Source organism: Pseudorasbora parva, chromosome 16 (genome assembly GCF_024679245.1).
Source record: "Pseudorasbora parva isolate DD20220531a chromosome 16, ASM2467924v1, whole genome shotgun sequence".
Lineage (NCBI taxonomy): Eukaryota > Metazoa > Chordata > Actinopteri > Cypriniformes > Gobionidae > Pseudorasbora > Pseudorasbora parva.
The window spans coordinates 724,379-745,501 of NC_090187.1; the positions used below are offsets into that span (position 1 = coordinate 724,379).

Sequence of the window (21,123 nt, forward strand, 5' to 3'; positions counted from 1 at the left end):
AGATTTTGTTAAAATTATCTTAGTTTGTGTTCTGAAGATCAAAGAACTATCCCAGTACACTGCAACAAAATGCTTTTCTTCCTTAGTATTTTTGTCCTGTTTTTAATATCCAAATATTAGAAGAGCATTTTTTTTTTTTGCAGTGCAGTAAACTGTAAAGGCAAATATCAAAAAATCTTACATTAAGAGGCATTTACTTGACAGGAAAAAGTTTTTGTCTTGTTTTTGGGAAAAATAACTCAAAATGAAGTGATCTTTTGCCTAAAATAATCTAAATAATCTGCCAATGGGGTAAGAATCTTAATTCAAACAGGAAAAAACATTTTTCTTACCCCATTGACGGATTGTTTAGCTTATTTTAGGCAAAAGATCACTTCATTTTGAGTTATTTTCCCACAAAACAAGACAAAATGTTTTGTTTGTCTAGTAAATGTTTCTTAATGTAAGAAGTTTTATATTTTGACTAGAAACAAGACAAAAATACTAAGTAAGAAAAGCACAAACTGCTCTTCTAACAATTCTTAAATCAATATGCATTTACTAGATCAGTAAAATGACAAAAGATATTTGTTCTTGTTTTGTTGAAAATAAAATCTAAATGAAATGAGATTTTGCTTAAAACAGGCAAAATGATCTGCCAATGGGGTGAGAGAAATAATCTAATTTCTGATTGAAATCTTGTTTCTTGTTTTTTCTCATCCCATTGGCAGATCATTTAGCTTTTTTAAAGCAAAAACTCACTTCATTTTGATATTTTCCCCCAGAAAACAAGCAAAAATATCTTATGTCATTTTACTGATCTAGTAAATGCATCTTGATTTAAGAATATTTAGATATTTGGACTGGAAACAAGAAAAAAATACTAAATGAGAAGAGCATTTTTTGCAGTGCCGTGACTGTAAAGGTTTTGATTGTTTTATCATCTCTCTGCGGTCAGTCTTGGTCTTGATCATTAACTGATTCCTGTTCTAGATCAATGTTGGCTGCACATCTGAAAGCTCTTCGCTGAACCCTGTGCGTCTGGAGTTTTCTCGGGACTTCGGAGCCACGTGGCATCTGCTGGTTCCTCTGTGTTCTGGCGGCCCACGGCTCAGCTCGCTCTGCTCCACCGAACTCCATCCAGCCAGCATCTACTATCCTGGAACCACACAGGGCTGGAGGAGAGAGATGATCCACTTCGGCAAACTCAGGCTGTGCGGGTGAGTGAGATGGACACAGCTGCATAACAACATTACATCCTAAGATTGTTCTGCTAACATTGAGTTAGCCAGAAATGTAAATTGTGTGATTAATTCCTCCTTGTTGAAATCCGATGGCTCAGAAAGGCCTTCATTGACACCAATGTCATTTCCTCTCTCAAGACCCATAAAGGCACTAAAGACGTCGTTACAAAGCCCATCTCACTACAGCGGCTCTACAGTCATAGAATGAACTAAATAACGACTTATATAGTAATGGGCCGATTTCAAAACGTTACTGGAAGAGGGTTTGTTCATTTACTTGAGAGAACCGCTGTTTGTTTTGACGGTTGTGTGTGTTCAGTGTGTAACTGTGTGTGTGTGTTCTGCAGGTCCGTGCGGTTCCGCTGGTTCCAAGGCTTTTACTCCAGCGGTGCGGCTCCGCCCACATGGGCCCTGGACAGTGTGTACATCGGCCCTCAGTGCCAGAACATGTGTAACGGTCACGGTGTGTGTGTCCGCGGCACACACTGCATCTGTGATCCGGGCTACTCCGGCTCAGACTGCTCCAGTCCTGATGAGCCAAATCCAGATTTCCTGAAGGAGGATTTTGAAGGTACAGAAGCAAACAGATGTACAGTATGTTATTGGCTGTGGTTAGGTGAGTAATGCAATTAAATGCTTGCAAAATCAAAATTCGTTTTGGGAGGTTACTTTAAAAAGTAATGCGTTACGATATTGTGTTACTCCCTAATAAACTAACTAATTCCGTTACTTAAATACTTTTTTATAGAAAGTAATTCATTATGTTAACTTTTCTTGCATGAGCTGGACTTGTTTGTATTTAATAGCAACACTGCAAAAACTGCTCTTCTTATTTAGTATTTTTGTCTTGTTTCAAGTCCAAATATCTGACAATTCTTAAATCAAGATGCATTTACTAGATAAGAAAAATTATATAATAGATACGGACCTCTGCAGACCGGGAACAGCCCACAAGAGCTGCAGTTTTGGAGATGCTCTGACCCAGTCGTCTAGCCGTCACAATCTGGCCAAACTCGCTCAAATCCTTACGCTTGCCCATTTCTCCTGCTTCACACACATCAACTCTGAGGACAACATGTTCACTTGCTGCCTAATATATCCCACCCACTAACAGGAGCCGTGATGAAGAGATCCTCAGTGTTATTCACTTCACCTGATCGGTGTATCTGTATTGTCACACAGGTGGAGTTTTGGAGTCTGAACATTTCAAGTTGATGAGTGGAGGAAAACCTTCCAGGAAGTGTGGCATCACCACGAGCGGGAACCACCTGTTCTTCAGCGAGGACGGCTTGCGGATGCTGGAGACTCTGGACCTGGACCTGTCTAATGCCAGGTATTCCACAAACACGAGATTCACCCTGAAAAATGTGGAGGAAATCATTTGAATATACTCCAGCCATATGCTAATCGCTTAAGTAAGCCTTTAATATTCAAATGTGTGTCAGGTTTATCCAGTTCTTCCTGAGGCTGGGCTGTGGGAAAGCGGCCCCGGATCCACGCTCCCAGCCAGTGCTCCTGCAGTTCTCTGTGGATGGAGGCCTGAACTGGGCTCTGCTTCAGGAGTTCCTGTACAGCAACAGCAGTAATCAGGCTCATCTGGTGGCCCTGGAGATCCCTCTGAGAGCGCGAACCTCAGCCTCACGCCTGCGCTGGTGGCAGCCGTCGGAGAACGGACACTTCCACAGCCCCTGGGTCATTGATAAAGTAAAGAGCCAAGATAATACTGTGATACACACATTAATACCTCATTAAATATTGCTAAGGCATTCAGGCCAACAAGCAGCTTACTCATTTTAATCCATTACACACTGTGTGTGTGTGTGTGTGTGTGTGTGTGTGTGTGTGTGTGTGTGTGTGTGTGTGTGTGTGTGTGTGTGTGTGTGTGTGTGTGTGTGTGTGTGTGTGTGTGTGTTTCTGATGATCGGTCTCTTCATGACGGTGTGTATGTATGTGTGTGTGTCTGACGATCGGTCTCTGGATGACGGTGTTTGTGTGTGTGTGTCTGATGACGGTGTGTGTGTGTATGTGTGTGTGTCTGACGATCGGTCTCTGGATGGCGGTGTGTGTGTGTGTGTGTGTCTGATGATTGGTCTCTGGATGACGGTGTGTGTGTGTGTGTGTGTGTGCAGCTGGTGGTGGGCGGCAGTGCCAGTGGTTGGGGGCCGCTGGAGGATGACTTCTCCTCCACAAACGGCCGCTCGTGGCTTCTTCACCCCGGGGGGACGAGGATGCCTGTGTGCGGATCGGACGGAGAAGCTTTCGCCTTCATCGAGAAATCAAACACACGCTACGGCATCACCACCGACATCAGTCTGAGCCCCGATGCCTTCATCCAGTTTGAGTTCTCGGCCTCCTGCTCCGTCACCTCGTCCTGCTACAGTAGGTCACCGACCCCACACTGCAAAAAATGCTTTTCTTACTTAGTATTTTTGTCTTATTTCTAGTCAAAATATCTACAAATTCTCGCATTAAGAGACATCTACTAGACAAGTACAAATTATTGTCTTATTTTGGGAAAAAATAACTCAAAATGAAGAGAGTTTTTGCTTAAAATAGACTAAATAATCTGCCAATGGGGTAAGAAAAATAATCTGGTTTTCTGTTTGAATTAGAATTATTTTTCTCTCCCCATTGGCAGATTATTTATCTTATTTTAAGCAGAAACTCTTTTTTTTTAAAGTTATTTTTCCTAAAACAAGACAATTACTTTTGCTTGTCTAGTAAATACTTCTTGTTTTAAGAACTTTTAGATGTTTGGACTAGAAACAAGACAAAAATACTGAGTAAGAAAGGCATTTTTTGCATGCAGCGCAGTGATGCCAGTAACACGTTACTCAGCCCCACTTTATATTAGGTGGCCTTAAGTACTATGTACTTACATCAAAAAAAAATAAATACAATGTACTTACTGTGTTCAAATTGTATTGCTAAACCCCTTTGCTAAAATCGAGGTGGGATACGGGTAGAGTAAGGGACAGGTGTGGTGTATGGGTAAGTTTAAGGGTAGGTTTAGGTGTAAGGGAAGTTAATTACACAGAAATTACTACAGAAATTAATAGCAGACGTAATTACATGCAGGCATTTTTTCAAATTTAAGTACAATGTAAAAACATGTATGCACACAATAAGTGCATTGTATCAAATGATTAATTACAATATTAGTACATAGTACTAAAGGCCACCTAATATAAGTGGGTCCCGCTACTCTAATCTGACTACTTTTTTCCACTAATGTGTAATCTAACGTGTTACTATTTTCAAAGCAGTAATCAGATTAAAGTAACTTATCCAAGTCACTGTGAGTTACTATTTTAGTCATTTTCCTTAGTAAAAAATAAAAAATAAATATTTTTGCTTTCTTTTTGCATTTCGGGGAGAGTATTTTTTCAGGAAATATTTTTTTAAATTTTACTTAAAATGTCCGGAGATACATTGATTGTTGACGTTAGTGTTAAAAATGCACTTCCACTAAACTGAGTGTTGGCAAAAGCGGTCGTCATTTCTGTGTTGAGGCGGCAATAATTAATTCATAATTAATAAAGTAACTTGTAATCTTACTTAGTTACTTTTAAAATCAAGTAATCTGTAAAGTAACTTAGTAACTTTTTAAAGGAGTAATCAGTAATCAGATTACTTTTTCAAAGTAACACTGCCCCAGCGATCCGCTCTGTGTTTGTCATGAAGGCTTTGCTCTGACGTGTATGTGTGTGTGTGTGTGTGTGTGTGTGTGTGTGTGTGTGTGTGTGTGTGTGTGTGTGTGTGTGTGTGTGTGTGTGTGTGTGTGTGTGTGTGTGTGTGTGTGTGTGTGTGTGTGTGTGTGTGTGTGTGTCTGCAGCGGTGGAGCTCGAGTACTCTCTGGATCTGGGTCTCACGTGGCTGCCACTGGTCAGGGATTGTTTACCCACTAGTCCAGACTGTTCTTCTTACACACTGCAGAGGCTGCTGGTGTCAGATACTTACAACAAGTGGGGCAGAATTACTTTACCCATACCACACTACGCCAGGTAAACACACACATACACACTTGCACAAACAATATATAAATCACGTCTAACATTGTGTCCTAACCAGATGAGACATGACTACGAGACATCAATCACAATTCAATCCAAAATCACAGCCAATCAGAAGAGCATGTGGGCGGAGTCTCTCTGAAAGCGCACTGCACTCTCAACCAAATCAATCCAAAATCACAGCCAATCGGAAGAGCGAGTGGGCGGAGTCTCTCTGAAAGCGACCAAATGGATAAATACATAATCAAATTCATAAATTCAAAAATAAATGCTATTCTTATTATTTTAAACCTGTTAACCATCAGTGACACTTGGCCATTTTTCCCATCTCATACTGGATGTTAGTAGTCATCAGAAACTAGCGGCTCAATTTTTGTGATATCAACTTCAAATTTGGAACATAACATGGTTAGATGCATGGCTTTGATTTTATAGCAATATCAGAGGGGTGTCAGTACCTGAGGTTATCGCTGTCATATACGTATGTCATTGCTCCAGGCGTGATTGGTGACACAGAAAAAGAAACATTTCTAAAACAGAATTCGCTGGGGCTCGTTGTATATCACCATTGGACTTGAAAAGACTCATTTTAACACACTGGTTAAGACACGGTGTTAGAAAGCAAACACTGGAATTGAACACTTCTGTATTGTTTGGTATCGAAGGTCCACAGCCACGCGGTTCCGCTGGTTCCAGCCGGCACCCTTCGATAAGCAGCAGACGTGGGCTCTGGATAATCTGTACATCGGGGACGGTTGCCCAGATATGTGCTCCGGACACGGCCGCTGTAGGCAGAGCTCCTGTGTGTAAGTCCGGCTCAGCTCAGAACATCTGCACTTCACTGCAAAAAACTCTCTCGCTTGAGGGTGTCAATGATGGCCTTCTGGACAGCAGTCAGGTCGGCAGTCTTATCCTTGATTGCGGTTTTGAGTAACGAACCAGGCTGGGAGTTTTTAAAAGTCTCAGGAATCTTTTGCAGGTATTTAGAGTTAATTAGTTGATTCAGATGATTAGATTAATAGCTTGTTTAGAGAACCTTTTCATGATATGCTAATTTTTTGAGAGAGGAATTGTGGGTTTTCATGAGCTGTATGCCAAAATCATCAGCATTAAAACAATAAAAGACCTGAAATATTTCAGTTGGTGTGCAATGAATCTAAAATATATGAAAGTTTAATTTTTTATCATTACTACATTATGGAAAATAATGAACTTTTATCACAATATGCTAATTTTTTGAGAAGGACCTGTATAAGTCATTATTTAGTTTATTCTATGATTGTAGAGCCGCTGTAGTGAGATGGGCTTTGTAACGACGTCTTTAGGGCCTTTATGGGTCTTGAGAGAGGAAATGACATTGGTGTCAATGAAGGCCTTTCTGAGCCATCGGATTTCAACACTAATATCTTCATCTGTGTGTGAAGATGAGCGGAGGTCTGACGGCTGGCCAACCACAGGAGGAATTAATCACACTATTTACATTTTGGGGTGAACTAACCCTTAAAAACAAAATGACTAAGTAAGAAGAGCCTTTTTTTGCAGTGTTCCTTACGCCTCTTCTCTTTCAGATGTGACCCAGAGTGGGGAGGCGAGTTCTGCGACGAGCCTCTGGTTTCTCTGCCAGTCCAGCTGAAGGACAGCTTCAGTCGAGCCCCGGCGCTCAATCACTGGAGCCTGCTCACCGGAGGCAAAATCAGCAGCGTGTGCGGCGCCGTGGCCTCAGGATCAGCCCTGCACTTCAGCGGGGTAAAGCCCTCCATCCCTCAGTTCCTCACATTCACAGTCCAAGGCCATAACCATTCTTGAACATTAGGGGGACCAATTATTTTCATTTTTATAAAGCATGAAGAAACAGAACTGTGAAAAAAATTCTAGGTCTAATTCTACACTGCAAAAATGCTCTTCTTACTTAGTATTTCTGTCTTGTTTCTAGTCCATACATCAAAAAATCTTAAAACAAGAAGTATTTACTAGACAAGCTAAAGTAGTTGTCTTGTTTTGGGAAAAGATAACTCAAAATGAAGAGAGTTTTTGCTTAAAATAAGATAAATAATCTGCCAATGGGGTGAGAAAAATAATCTTGTTTCTGATTGAAATCTTCTTTCTTGTTTCCGTCCCAAACAGAAATAAGATTATTGTTGTCACCCATTGGCAGATCATTTTGCCTGTTTTAATCAAAAACTCACTTCATTTTGATATTTTTTCCCCCAGAAAACAAAAAAAAATATCTTATGTCATTTTACTTATCTAGTGAATGCATCATTTTAAGAATATTTAGAAATTTGAACTGGAAACAAGAAAAAAACACTAAATAAGAAGAGCATTTTTTTGCAGTGCCCTCCTACGGGGCTCTAACGGGGAACGTTTTCTCAAAGTCATAAACAAATGTTCTTCCAGTAACATTAACAGAATGTTTGTTCAAAGTTATCTGATCCGTGTGCAAAACGGTAGCACAAAAACATTATTTATACATCGCTCATGGAATGTTGTTGAATAATGTTTGAAGAATGATACAATGGAATCTTTCCTTCGCATAACCAAGAAAAAACACTAAACTAAAACTTTTTTTTTTAAATCAGAAAGTTAGCTAAATGATTTTACATATTTTTGTCAGCTGGGTCATGAAGTAAGAATTTTACCAACTACAGATAAGAACTAAAAGCAAAATCACAGACTTGATGAATATTCCCGCTCTCACGGTAAATGCTGAGCACAACCGTCGGCGAAGACCTTCTTTTCCTGAAGATTGAATCCCAGGAGTCTTGTGGATTGCAGCTTGTTTTCCTCTAAGGCTTTTTATAGTTTACTCCATCAATTTTTCATTGAGTCTTTATGAGTTCTGCGTCCCTTAATTTTACTTTCACCAGACCGTGAAATCTTCCTGGAGATGGTTGTGTCTCCTAAATGCCTTGAGCCAACTCCGTCTTAGATATTATATGAGTTTATTCAGAAAAACTTTGCCCTGCCAGCTTTCCATACAAGAATTATGTTGAAGTCAAATCTGTCTGTCTAACTATCTAAAGACGCTAGTCTAGATTATGTATAGACAGTGTTGGGGTAGTTACTCAAAAAAAGTAATTAGTTACTAGTAACTTTTGTAAATTGTAATGAGATTACTTTACTAGTTACTGCATTTGAAAAGTAACTTCACTTTCTTGGACAGACATCATATCCCTATCATCACTTAGTCTGTCAGCAGTGTTTATTGTATAAATGTTTACAAAATGGCACGTAAAACCATATGAAAGAACAATATCCCTGTCTGCACAAAGAAATATGCCTCATGTAAAATCCACAAACGGTCAATGAAAAATATAAAAAAAGGTCACTTTGTGTTTAAGAGAGAGAATAAACGTGATTTAAGGCCAATTATTTAAGATAAAGTTGAAAACTCGCTCATTTAAGAACGTGCATTTATTACATGGACAGAGCTAGAAAATAACGTAGTGTTTAAAATGTAACGCCTAGTTAATTTGAAACGCCCTCTTTGGTTTGTTGTTGATGCAGTAAACTGAATGTAGCCTATAAGGCAAGCTGACTGTTTAAATAAAGGCACTGAAATAAAAAGGCGCTGTTTATCTCTTAATCAGTGTAGGGCCATTCACAGGTCGCGGTTTTGCGGTTAAAATGCGTTATGCATGTCTAGAGATTAGTTTTTTTCATCCTGAGTGCCTAAGCCGCGTCGTGCACGATACTATGCAAGCGTATGGAAGATATGCAAGCGCAACAGTCAAACGGTATGGTAATGTTTACATTAAAAACAAAAGAAAATTAGCGCAAAGGAATAAAAAAAAACATCCTGCATTGTAGCATTTATTACCCCTCTCCACGAAATTAAGGTTGCATTCGTTGCTATATTAACATGTAAGCTTACATTCTGTTTTCTTTCCAAATTATCACTGGACAGTAGAAAAGTTAAAATGTTTATCTAAAGTGAAAATAATCTGAAGATCGCCACTGTCCCCGTCTCCCTCTCTCTTCTCACAACAGGAGCTACGTCACTCAAATCGATCTCTATGGCAACGTTGCCCAGGCAAGCACACACAGCACATGCACAAAGCACGTAAACAGATCAAGACTTCACACACGACTCGGGTAACGCATGAAAGCGTGTTCCTATAGTCTAGTAAAGTAGTGTAGTTACCTATATTTTTAGTGTAATGCTTTACTTTACTTCGTTACTCAAAAAAGTAATATTGTTACTGTAATTCATTACTTTGTATTTCGTTACCCCCAACACTGTGTATAGAGCAGTTTATAACTAGCCTGGATCAGCTGAACTCAGCCCCACCCACAGCTGAACTCAGCCCCGCCCACAACATCTAAGCCTGGGTTCAGTCTGGACTTGATCCATAGAGGAGTAAACATGCCTGAACAGAAACGGACCAATGAGATAATCAGGGCGGGTTTTATACGATGATGGACAGATGATCAACAGTAACGTAATCACGTCATCAAAGGTGCTTGGGTTGAGTTTGTTCTAATCCTTAACGGAGAACTGGATGTGCGTTATTTTGGCAATGTTGCTGCTATAATTGGCATTCCTGGGTCTATATATCACATAATTGAGGTCGCTTCAACCCGCGGACATGGAAAACAACCGGCGGGAAAACCGCAGACTTGGCAACACAGTGCAGTTGAGTTCTGTTGACATTTGACGACTAACGTTATACGTCGCTCCGCTGCTCTGATTGGTTGTCGGTCTGTCCAATCGAGGTCTTTCCTGGTTCGGTTGAAACACGCCCCATAATTACAGTCCAATGAGCATCAGACTCATATTCTCACTAGAGTTCAGTATGACCACGTCAGGCTAGTTTATAACCACACTGTTAACCAAACTTATTTCCCAGTAAACAAGAATATATTCTAACATTTGCTAACGTTCCCATTAAGTTGTGAAAACGTTATTTCTCAATGTTCAAAATGTACAGTTCTTTAAAAACGTTCTTACTTGGTTGTGTGAATGTTAAGGGATGATTCCATTGCATCATTCTTCAAACATTACTTCTAAATGTTCTCTGCACAATTGTTTTTAAGTGAGAATTAAAGATGTCATTCTGTGATGAACTCAAATGTTGTTTGTCCTCCGATGGCCAGAGCTGCTCTCGTCAGCTGGTGACGGTGGATCTTAATCTGACCAGTGCTGAATTCATCCAGTTCTACTTCATGTACGGCTGTATGATCGCACCTAGCAACCGTAACCAGGGCGTTCTGCTGGAGTTCAGTGTGAATGCTGGGATAAGTTGGAGTCTGCTAACCGAGATCTTCTACGACCAATACAGCAAACCTGAGTGAGTCTCTAGACCCAAAATGAAGACAATGTACATTCTTAAAATCTCAAGCCTGATTTTGATCTATGCCATACAGTGCTCGACTGGAGTCATTGTATTGAAAGTAGAAATAGATACATCATATTGCCAAAGGTTTTGTGATGCCTGCCTTTACATGCACAAGAGCTTCCCATTGTTAATCCGTAGGGTCTAATATGGAGTCGGCTTCTAAAAACTCTAACAGCTCCAGCTCTTCTGGGAAGGCTTCCCTCAAGGTTTAGGAGTGTTTATGGGGATTTTTGCCCATTCTTCTAGAAGCTCATTTGTGAGGTCAGGCACTGATGTTGGACGAGAAGGCCTGGCTCTCAGTCTCCGCTCTAATTCATCCCAAAGTTCCTCCACACCAAACTCCTCATCCATGTCTTTATGGAGCGACGCTTTGTGCACTGGAGCGCAGTCATGCTGGGACAGGAAGGGGCCGACCACAAACTGATCCCACAAAGGCAGGAGCATGAAATTGTCTAAAATGTCTTGGTGAAGCATTAAGAGTTCCTTTCACTCGAACTAAGGGCCCTGAAAAACAACCCCACCCAATAATCCACCCTCCACCAAACATTACACTTGACACAATGCAGTTAGGCAAGTCCCGTTCTCCTGGCAACCACCAAACTTCTTGCCAGATCCGCCATGGGTTTGTCAGACTGAAGCGTGATTGGTCGCTCAGAGAACACGTCTCACTGCTCTAGAGTCCAGTGGCGGCTTCTTTACTCCACTGCATCCCACGCTTTGCATTGCTCTTGGTGATGTAAGGCTTGGATGAGCTGCTCGGCCATGGAAACCCATTCCATGAAGCTCTCTCCGCTGTTCTTGAGCTCATCTGAAGGCCACAGAAGTCTGGAGGTCTGGAGCTGTTGACTCTGCAGAAAGTTGGAGACTTCTGCGCACTGTGACCCTCAGCATGCGCTGACCCCGCTCTGGGATTTAACACTTCGTGGCTGAGTTGCTGTTGTTCCCAATGGCTTCCTCTTTGTTCTAATCCCACTAACAGTTGAGCGTGGAATATTTAGTAGTGAGGAAATGTCAGGAATGGCCTTATTGCACAGGTGTCAGCCTATCACGGCCCCACGCTTGAGTTCACTGAGCTCCTGAGAGCGACCCATTCTTTCACTAATGTGTGTAGAAGCGTCTGCAGGCCGAGAGCTGGAGTTATACACCTGTGGACATGAAGAGATCGAACACCTGAACTTTGATTTGGATTTGGAGGGGCGTCCCAATACTTTTGGCAATAATTTTCTTCCAGGGAAAGATGAGAATCTGATCTGGTGAATTGATCTCCTGTGGTTAGGTCATGCTGACTGTCTCTATAATCCAGGTTTGTGAATGTGCTTCTGCCGGCTTCGGCGCGGGCCGTTGGTGTTCGGATCCGCTGGTGGCAGCCACAGCACGACGGACCGGATCGGAGCGACTGGGCTCTGGATAATGTGCTGATCTCCGGCTCAGATAATCATGCTCAGATCTCAGACACGTTTGGAGGATTGGCGCTGCCCAGTCATGAGCGAGCTCCGGCCGACGGCACACACAGCAGCTCGCCAGCCCATCACGAGGAGACCATTGGTACAAACTCTAAAATACAGAGAATAACTCTTTACTGAGCTGTTTCTTGCTCAAACAGCAACATTACACTGCAAAAAAATGCTCTTCTTAATTAGTAATTTTGTCTTGTTTCTATTCTAAATATCTAAAAATTATTTTTTCTAAAAACCGCCATTTACTAAATGATTGATTGGGCCAGACGAAATTACTGGAATCATTGATTTATTTACTGTGGCTGTAGTGTAGGAGTAAGGTTTGATGCAAATCGATCAGTGGTTCGAACTCGCTTTACTCCTTTTTCCCATCACATGTCAGATCAGAAAGGCATTTATTTTCAATAAAATTGAGAAAATACTAGAAAAGTGGAAATAAAGCGTCTAACGTGTGTTTAATAGTACGTGTTTATCAGTCAGAGGTAGGTAAACAGACATGTGCTGAATAAGAGACGATAAAAATGAGTGGGTCTGAGGTTTTTTTTTTATGAGTGAGTTTTTGCTTAAAACACGCAAAATGATCTGCCAATGGGGTGAGAAATATGATCTTGTTTCTGTAGGAATCTTGTTTCGTGTTTCCGTCCCAAACAGAAATAAGATTATTTTTCTCACCCTATTGGCAGATCATTTTGCCTGATTTAAGCAAAAACTCTTTTAATTATTTTCAGAAAACAAGCAAAAATATCTAATGTTATTTGACTTATCTAGTAAATGAATGGATAGATAGATATTTTGACTGGAAACAAAAAAGTACTAATTAGAAGAGCATTTTTTGCAGTGTACACACTAAATGACTTTAAATGGCTGTGATGTTGATCTGAATCAGTTTTGCATGTGGAGGTCACGGGGTCTCTCACACATATTCTCCCGAATCAATTTTGTTTCAGTGAGTGATCATTGGCTGTTTTCTGAAGATTGCTCAGTGAAGCGTTTCTGCAGCTCTCCGGATGGAGTCATGGTGTGTGGGAACACTGATGGACAGGAAGTTTACGCTGTTACACATGACATAGTTCCTGCCAAAGGCTGGGTCATGCAGTTCAAGGTAAATGCTCACTGACACACACATGCTACTGTTGGATTATATACACATTTCCAGTGGTGGACATTTATTTACTATTTTTGTTTTGAGAAGCAGGAAAGGGTTAGTTCAGCCAAAAATGTAAATAGTGTGATTAATTCCTCCTGTGGTTGGACAGCCGTCAGTCCTCCGCTCATCTTCACACACAGATGAAGATATTAGTGTTGAAATCCGATGGCTCAGAAAGGCCTTCATTGACACCAATGTCATTTCCTCTCTCAAGACCCATAAAGGCACTAAAGACGTCGTTACAAAGCCCATCTCACTACAGCGGCGCTACAATCATTGATGAAGAGGCCAGAATAGTTTTGTGCGCAAAAAAATGAAATAATGACTTATATAGGGATGGCCGATTTCAAAACAAAGCTTTGAACCATTATGAGTCAGTGAATCGATTCATGATTCGGATCGCGTGTCAAACTGCTGAAATCACATAACATTGATCCGAATCATGAATCGATTCACTGAATCATAACGGTTCGAAGCTTTGTTTTGAAATCGGCCATCCTTACGAAACAAAAATATATTGCAGTATGTTGGAAAATATCATGTAATACATAAGGCAATATATTCCCATATAAGGGATTTAATATTTATATTCTCCAATATATTGCAGTATATGAAAGCGGCAATCATTTGTATATTTTGCAATATATTACAGGAATATATAATATATTGTATCATACTATCAATATATTATTCCATGTATTTACAATATATTATAATATATTTCAAGTCAGGGGCAGTGTAGGGGGATAGAATGTATAGTTTGTACAGTGTAAAATCCGTTACGCCTATGGAAAGTCCCCACAATTCACAAAAACCTAACCTGTGTGTGTGTGTGTGTGTGTGTGTGTGTGTGTGTGTGTGTGTGTGTGTGTGTGTGTGTGTGTGTGTGTGTGTGTGTGTGTGTGTGTGTGTGTGTGTGTGTGTGTGTGTGTGTGTGTGTGTGTGTGTAGATGGCAGTGGGCTGCAGTGTGCCGGAGAAGCCTGCGGAGAGACAGGTACATGTTCAGTACTCTGTGAACTTCGGCGTGACCTGGAAGTACCTGGTGCCTCAGTGTTTGCCGGCAGACCCTCGGTGTGGAGGTCAGGTGTCCCAGCCGTCCGTCTTCTTCCCTGCTGACGGGTGGAAGCGAGCCATCTATCCTCTGCCAGACAGCCTTGCTGACACGTGAGAAACACACACACTTTACAACAAACCGATATCATGAGATACACACACTTTACAACAAACCAATATCGTGAGAAACACGCACACACTTTACAACAAATCGATATCATGAGATACACACACACTTTACAACAAACCAATATCGTGAGAAACACACACTTTACAACAAACCGATATCATGAGAAACACACACACACACACTTTACAACAAACCAATATCATGAGAAACACACACACTTTACAACAAACGGATATCATGAGAAACACACACACTTTACAACAAATCGATATCATGAGATACACACACACTTTACAACAAACGGATATCATGAGAAACACACACACTTTACAACAAATCGATATCATGAGATACACACACACTTTACAACAAACTAATATCATGAGAAACACACACACTTTACAACAAATTGATATCATGAGAAACACACACACACTTTACAACAAATGGATATCATGAGAAACACACACACACTTTACAACAAACGGATATCATGAGAAACACACACACTTTACAACAAATCGATATCATGAGATACACACACACTTTACAACAAACCAATATCATGAGAAACACACACACTTTACAACAAACCGATATCATGAGAAACACACACACACTTTACAACAAATCGATATCATGAGAAACACACACACACTTTACAACAAATCGATATCATGAGAAACACACACACACTTTACAACAAACCAATATCATGAGAAACACACACACTTTACAACAAACCGATATCATGAGAAACACACACACACTTTACAACAAATCGATATCATGAGAAACACACACACTTTACAACAAACGGATATCATGGGAAACACACACACACTTTACAACAAATGGATATCATGAGAAACACACACAATTTACAACAAACCAATATCATGAGATACACACACACTTTACAACAAACCGATATCATGAGAAACACACACACTTTATAACAAACCGATATCATGAGAAACACACACACTTTACAACAAACCGATATCATGAGAAACACACACACACACACCGATATCATGAGAAACACACACACACCGATATCATGAGAAACACACACACACACACACCGATATCGTGGTGTTTGCTGGGAGGTCTGATTCAGACGGTGCTGTTCTGGTCCTCAGGACGGTGCGGTTCCGCTTCTATCAGAGACATTCGGACTCGCAGTGGGCCCTGGAGAACTTCTACATCGGTCCAGCCTGTGAGAAGCACTGTGGGGGTCATGGAGACTGCCTGGACCAGCAGTGCCTGTGTGACCCCGGGTTCTCTGGGCCCAGCTGCTACTCCAGCGCCACGCTGAAGGTAACACACACACACACACTTGTTTCTAGTATAAATATATAAAAATTCTTAAATCAAGATACATTTACTAGATCAGTAAAACAACATCAGATATTTTTTCTTGTCCTTGTTGAAAATATAATAAAAATGAAGTGAGTTTTTGCTTAAAAGAGACAAAATGATCTGCCAATGGGGTGAGAAAAATAATCTGATTTCTGATTGAAATCTTGTTTCTTGTTTCCGTCCCAATCAGAAATAAGATTATTTTTCTCACCCCATTGGCAGATCATTTAGCCTATTTTAAACAAAAACTCACTTCATTTAGATTTTTCCCCCCAGAAACAAGTAACAACATCTTATGTTATCTTACTTATCTGTCAAATGAATCTTGATTTAAGAATTTTTAGATATTTGGACTGGAAACTAGACACAAATACTAAGTAAGAAGAGCATGTTTTGCAGTGTACTTACGCCACTCTCTCTGTTCCTCAGCAGGCGGTTCTGAAGGAACGGTTCGACTGGGCCGGAGCCCGCGGGCCGCAGTGGCAGGTTCTGGAGGGCGGGGCTCCCTGTGCGGACTGCAGAGTTCTGGTGGAAGGAACGGCTCTGTACTTCAGCGGAGCCGGAGCCAGACAGGCCGTCACCACAGACCTCGACCTGCGGGGGGCCAAGTCAGTCAAGTCAAATTATTTCAAAAACCTACTTTGGCAAACTAGTCCTAGGTTTTCAGCTCAACCTAGATAAAACCACTGTGGCACAATACTCAGGTCTATATAGTTCAATAGTTATCAAAAAAATGACCTTTGGCCTTTGGACAGTTATAACAGGATCATTTAAAACAGGCGTGGCCAAGTCTAAGCCTATCGTTCCTAAAAGAAAACTCAGAGCTTTGCTTCATTATGTGAGCACATGCGGCACATGATTCTAAAGAAGCATGCATACTTTTATGGAGATCGGCCCATAGGTGGCGCTATAACTGTTAAAAAGGTGCCAAAATGTGTTTCTATGGCAAAACCCATGCAATGGCTGAAAGTGAAACTTCACAAAACCATATGTTTCCAAAGGTAAATTGCCTGTAAATGGTATTTTCCTTCTATGATTTAACTGGTTACACGCTCGTTAAATAAAATGATAATTGATCCGATGAAAACATTTAAAGCTCTGGGTAGACTGTCACATAAAAACATCTGCAATGTTACTTTAAAACCTAAAAATAACTCAAAATAAAACTTCTGCAATGTTCTGTAAACATTATTTTATAATTGCAAAAAATATAACCCTAAAGGAAAATTTCCATGTTTTGATTATTTGGTTACCAAAAACAAATGCTACCGTTATTGGAACGCTGTGTGTTTCATCACTCTGGAATAGCCCATAACTGTAAGTGTATTCTCATATTAATAACTTGTGCATGTTCCAGATTTGTGGAGTATTGGGCTAAAATCGGCAGTGAGGAGAACGCTACGTTGTGCCATCGTCCAACCTGTCGGAGAGAGGGCGTGTTGTTGGATTATTCTATTGATGGAGGTATGTTTCATTTACACAAACACAAAATTCACTTTAATTAAAGAGCACCATTGTTTCGGCTCCTGTCTTCCCAGTCTGTCAGTAACTCTGTTTAGTTCCTGTCTCTAAGAAGCCCCGCCTTATGAAAAGCACACTGTGCTCTGATTGGTTGGTAGCAGCAGTGCGTTATGATTGGTGTTTGGGAAATGCTCAGTTCCTTATTATAACCTGCAGTCTCAACACACTACTAATTAACTCAACCAGGCCCCGCCCCGCCCCTTTATTCTGCACATGAATTATTATAATGAGGAATATTGTGATGTGAAATCTGTATCTCTCTTATGTTAAAATGGCCAACTTTACAACAGAAAAAAAATGTTTCAACCTGGTACAAAAAATTATTTTGGTCTATACGGCTAATTTTGCCCTTCATGATAACTTTGAGGGGGCTGAATTGTTTTATAACATCCATTTAAAAATTATAAAGCCTTAAAGTTCTGCATAATTAAGGGCGTGGCTACTTGAGTGACAGGGGGATTGCTGTTTGTCTGCTGTCTATTAGCCATCATGTCACCTAAGCTCCGCCCACAACCCGCCTCTTTGCCCATTTTTGGCTATCCGTGAGTGACTACGGCTGGCTCCGCCCATTTTTAGCTTCAATTATGCCCTTTAGAAACCTACGGGTGATGTCACGGACACTACGTCCATAGTTTTATACAGTCTATGGTTCAACACACTACTAAATAACTCAACCAGGCCCATCCCTTTATTCTGCATATTAATTATTTAAATAAGGAATATTGTGACGTGTTTGTTCCTGGAGGGAAACTCCAGATGGAGGCGTTTCAGGAGTGCAGAAACACTGAAACTGATATAGAGAAGAACTCAAACAGCTCACACTGCAAAAAATGCTCTTCTTAATTAGTTTTTTTTTCTTGTTTCCAGTCTAAATCTAGATGCATTTACTAGATAAGTAAAATTACATATTTTGCTTGTTTTCTGGGGGGAAAAAATCTAAATGAAGTGAGTTTTTGCTTAAAACAGACAAAATGATCTGCCAATGAGGTGAGAAAAATAATCTTATTTCTGTTTGGGACAGAAACACGAAACAAGATTATTTTTCTCACCCCATTGGCATATCATACTTCATTTAGATTTTATTTTCAACAAAACAAGAAAAAATATCTTATGTTGTTTTACTTATATAGTAAATGTATCTTGATTTAAGAATTAATTAAAAACAAGACAAAATTACTGATTAAGAAGAGCATTTTTTGCAGTGTACACACTAAAGACAGATGCAGAATAGGTGCTCTTTAAGACATGTAAATGTACTATATAAATAAAGTGACCTTGACCTGTAAATGATGCTCTCTCTGTCAGGTGTGTCCTGGGCGTTGCTACATGAGATGGACTATCTGAAGTACGTGTCAGTGAGGAGAGATTATATCGTGCTGCCTGAGCGAGCTCTGACCAATGGCACGCGTCTGCGCTGGTGGCAGCCGTTCTGGCTGGCCTCGGGTCTGGTCCGGCCCAGTCTGGAGCGCGCTCAGTGGGCTTTAGACAACATCCTGGTGGGAGGCTCAGACATCAACCCCAGCTCTCTACTGGACACCTTCGATGACGGTTCGCTTATACCACTGATCCTAGAATCACACTGCAAAAAAAATGCTCTTCTTAATTTAGTATTTTTGTCTTGTTTCTTGTCCAAATATCTTATTCTTAAATATTCTCAAATATTCTTAAAGGGTTAGTTCACCCAAAAATGTAAATTGTGTGATTAATTCCTCCTGTGGTTGGCCAGCCGTCAGACCTCCTCTCATCTTCAGACACAGATGAAGATATTAGTGTTGAAATCCGATGGCTCAGAAAGGCCTTCATTGACACCAATGTCATTTCCTCTCTCAAGACCCATAAAGGCACTAAAGACGTCGTTACAAAGCCCATCTCACTACAGCGGCTCTACAATCATTGATGAAGAGGCCAGAATAGAGTTAGTGCGCAAAAAACACTAAATAACGACTTATATAGTGATGGCCGATTTCAGAACAAAGATTCAAACCGTTATGAATCAGTGAATCGATTCATGATTCGGATCGCGTATCAAACTGCTGAAATCACGTGACTTTGGAGATCCGAATCATGAATCAATTCACTGATTAATGTCCCAAACAGAAACAAGATTATTTTTTATTATTTAAAAAATATCTTAATTCATTTTACTTATTTAGTAAATCCATCTTGATTTATGAATTGTTAGATATTCTTAAAAAAGACTGGAAACAAGACAAAATTACTAAGTAAGAAGAGCATTTTTTGCAGTGCATAAGGAATGATTTTAAAGTGTTTTGTTGTGAGCTGCAGTAACGCTCTGCTTCCTCCAGAGGGTGTATCTCATGAAGAGAGCTGGAGCTTTTATCCCAATGCGGTCCGCACCGCCGGCTTCTGCGGAAACCCATCATTCCACCTGTACTGGCCCAACAAGAACCAGGACGGCTCACACAACATCCTAGCAACCCGGGAGCTCATCGTCCAGCCTGGATACATCTTACAGTTCAAGGTTCAAGATTTGCAATATCATTCAGATTTCTCACAACCTACCCAACACACACACACACGCACGCACGCACGCACGCACACACACACACACACACACACACACACACACACACACACACACACACACACATATATATGTAGTGACACTGGTCTTTGTCCACTTTAGATTGTGGTTGGCTGTGAGGCAGACAGATGTGATGACCATCATTCAGTGCTTCTACAGTACAGGAAGGATGCCAGGTGAGTGAGTGCGTGCGTGCATGCATGCGTGTGTGCGTGTGTGCCTGCGTGTGTGCGTCCATGCGTGTGTGCCAGCATAGGGTTCCAGCTCACAGGAAAAATTCCTGCATGGTTATGAACAAACAATCTTCCTGTAACATTAATTATATGTATCCAGTAATAGCATCCGTGTGTTCCACAGGTCGGACATGTGGCAGTTAGTCCAGTCCGCCTGTCTGCCTTCCTCTGTCAACAACATGGGCTGCTCACCCTTCCAGTTCCACGAGTCCACGATCTACAGTCCGGTCAACAGTTCAGCTTGGACCAGAGTGACCATCCAGCTGCCTGACCATGTGTCCTCTGGGTATGGATGACCTATAAATGATCCATATTACAAACTTTTATCTTGCTGTTGTTTCTGGCTCTACTAGAGCAGGTTTTCCAGTTTGAATGTTGATTATTCCTCATATTCTCCATTGTTGCGGCTCCTCTCTTACCAGTCTGTCAGTAACGCTCTGTTTACAAACCTGATTCCAATAAAGTTGGGATCTGTATAAATTGTGAATAAAAACAGAATGCAATGATGTTGAAGTTCCAAACTGTAAATATTTTATCCAGAATACAACATATATGATAAATCAAATGTTTAAACTCAGAAAATGTATAATTTTAAATAAAAAATAAGTTGATTTTAAATTTCATGGCATCAACACATCTCAAAAAAGTTGTGCCGTGGCCATGTTTCCCCCTGTGTGTCATCCCCTCTTCTCTTTATATCAGTCTGCAAACGTCTGGGCACTGAGGAGACGAGCTGCTCAAGTTTAGGAATAGGAATGTTGTCCCATTCTTGTCTAATACAGACTTCTAGCTGCTCAACTGTCTTAGGTCTTCTTTATCACATCTTCCTCTTTACGATGCGCCAAATGTTTTCTAATGGTGAAAGATCTGGACTGCAGGCTGGCCATTTCAGTGCCGGATCCTTCTTCTACACAGCCATGATGTTGTAATTGATGCAGTATGTGGTCTGGCATTGTCATGTTGGAGAATGCAAGGTCTTCCCTGATAGAGACGACGTCTGGATGGAGCAGATGTTGTTCTAGAACTTGGATATACCTTTCTTTAGTCCGGATGATATGGTGTCCCAGTTTTCCAAAAATAACTTCAAATGTTGATT

General features: G+C 40.7%; 1 protein-coding gene across 1 annotated transcript in view; it reads left to right on the plus strand.

Moving 5' to 3' along the window:
* The window catches only part of LOC137043281 (reelin-like), a 176,033-nt gene that overhangs the window by 136,834 nt on the left and 18,076 nt on the right, over positions 1-21,123 (plus strand). Inside the window, exons 41-59 of the mRNA XM_067419486.1 lie at positions 973-1,199; positions 1,571-1,794; positions 2,406-2,556; positions 2,669-2,927; positions 3,353-3,602; positions 5,059-5,227; positions 5,902-6,042; positions 6,805-6,982; positions 10,334-10,527; positions 11,879-12,120; positions 12,980-13,134; positions 14,130-14,344; positions 15,509-15,686; positions 16,158-16,336; positions 17,086-17,192; positions 18,555-18,797; positions 19,556-19,731; positions 19,897-19,970; positions 20,152-20,313. Of these exons, the coding sequence (XP_067275587.1) occupies positions 973-1,199; positions 1,571-1,794; positions 2,406-2,556; positions 2,669-2,927; positions 3,353-3,602; positions 5,059-5,227; positions 5,902-6,042; positions 6,805-6,982; positions 10,334-10,527; positions 11,879-12,120; positions 12,980-13,134; positions 14,130-14,344; positions 15,509-15,686; positions 16,158-16,336; positions 17,086-17,192; positions 18,555-18,797; positions 19,556-19,731; positions 19,897-19,970; positions 20,152-20,313 (3,524 nt within the window). The remainder of the gene's footprint in view (positions 1-972; positions 1,200-1,570; positions 1,795-2,405; positions 2,557-2,668; positions 2,928-3,352; positions 3,603-5,058; positions 5,228-5,901; positions 6,043-6,804; positions 6,983-10,333; positions 10,528-11,878; positions 12,121-12,979; positions 13,135-14,129; positions 14,345-15,508; positions 15,687-16,157; positions 16,337-17,085; positions 17,193-18,554; positions 18,798-19,555; positions 19,732-19,896; positions 19,971-20,151; positions 20,314-21,123) is intronic.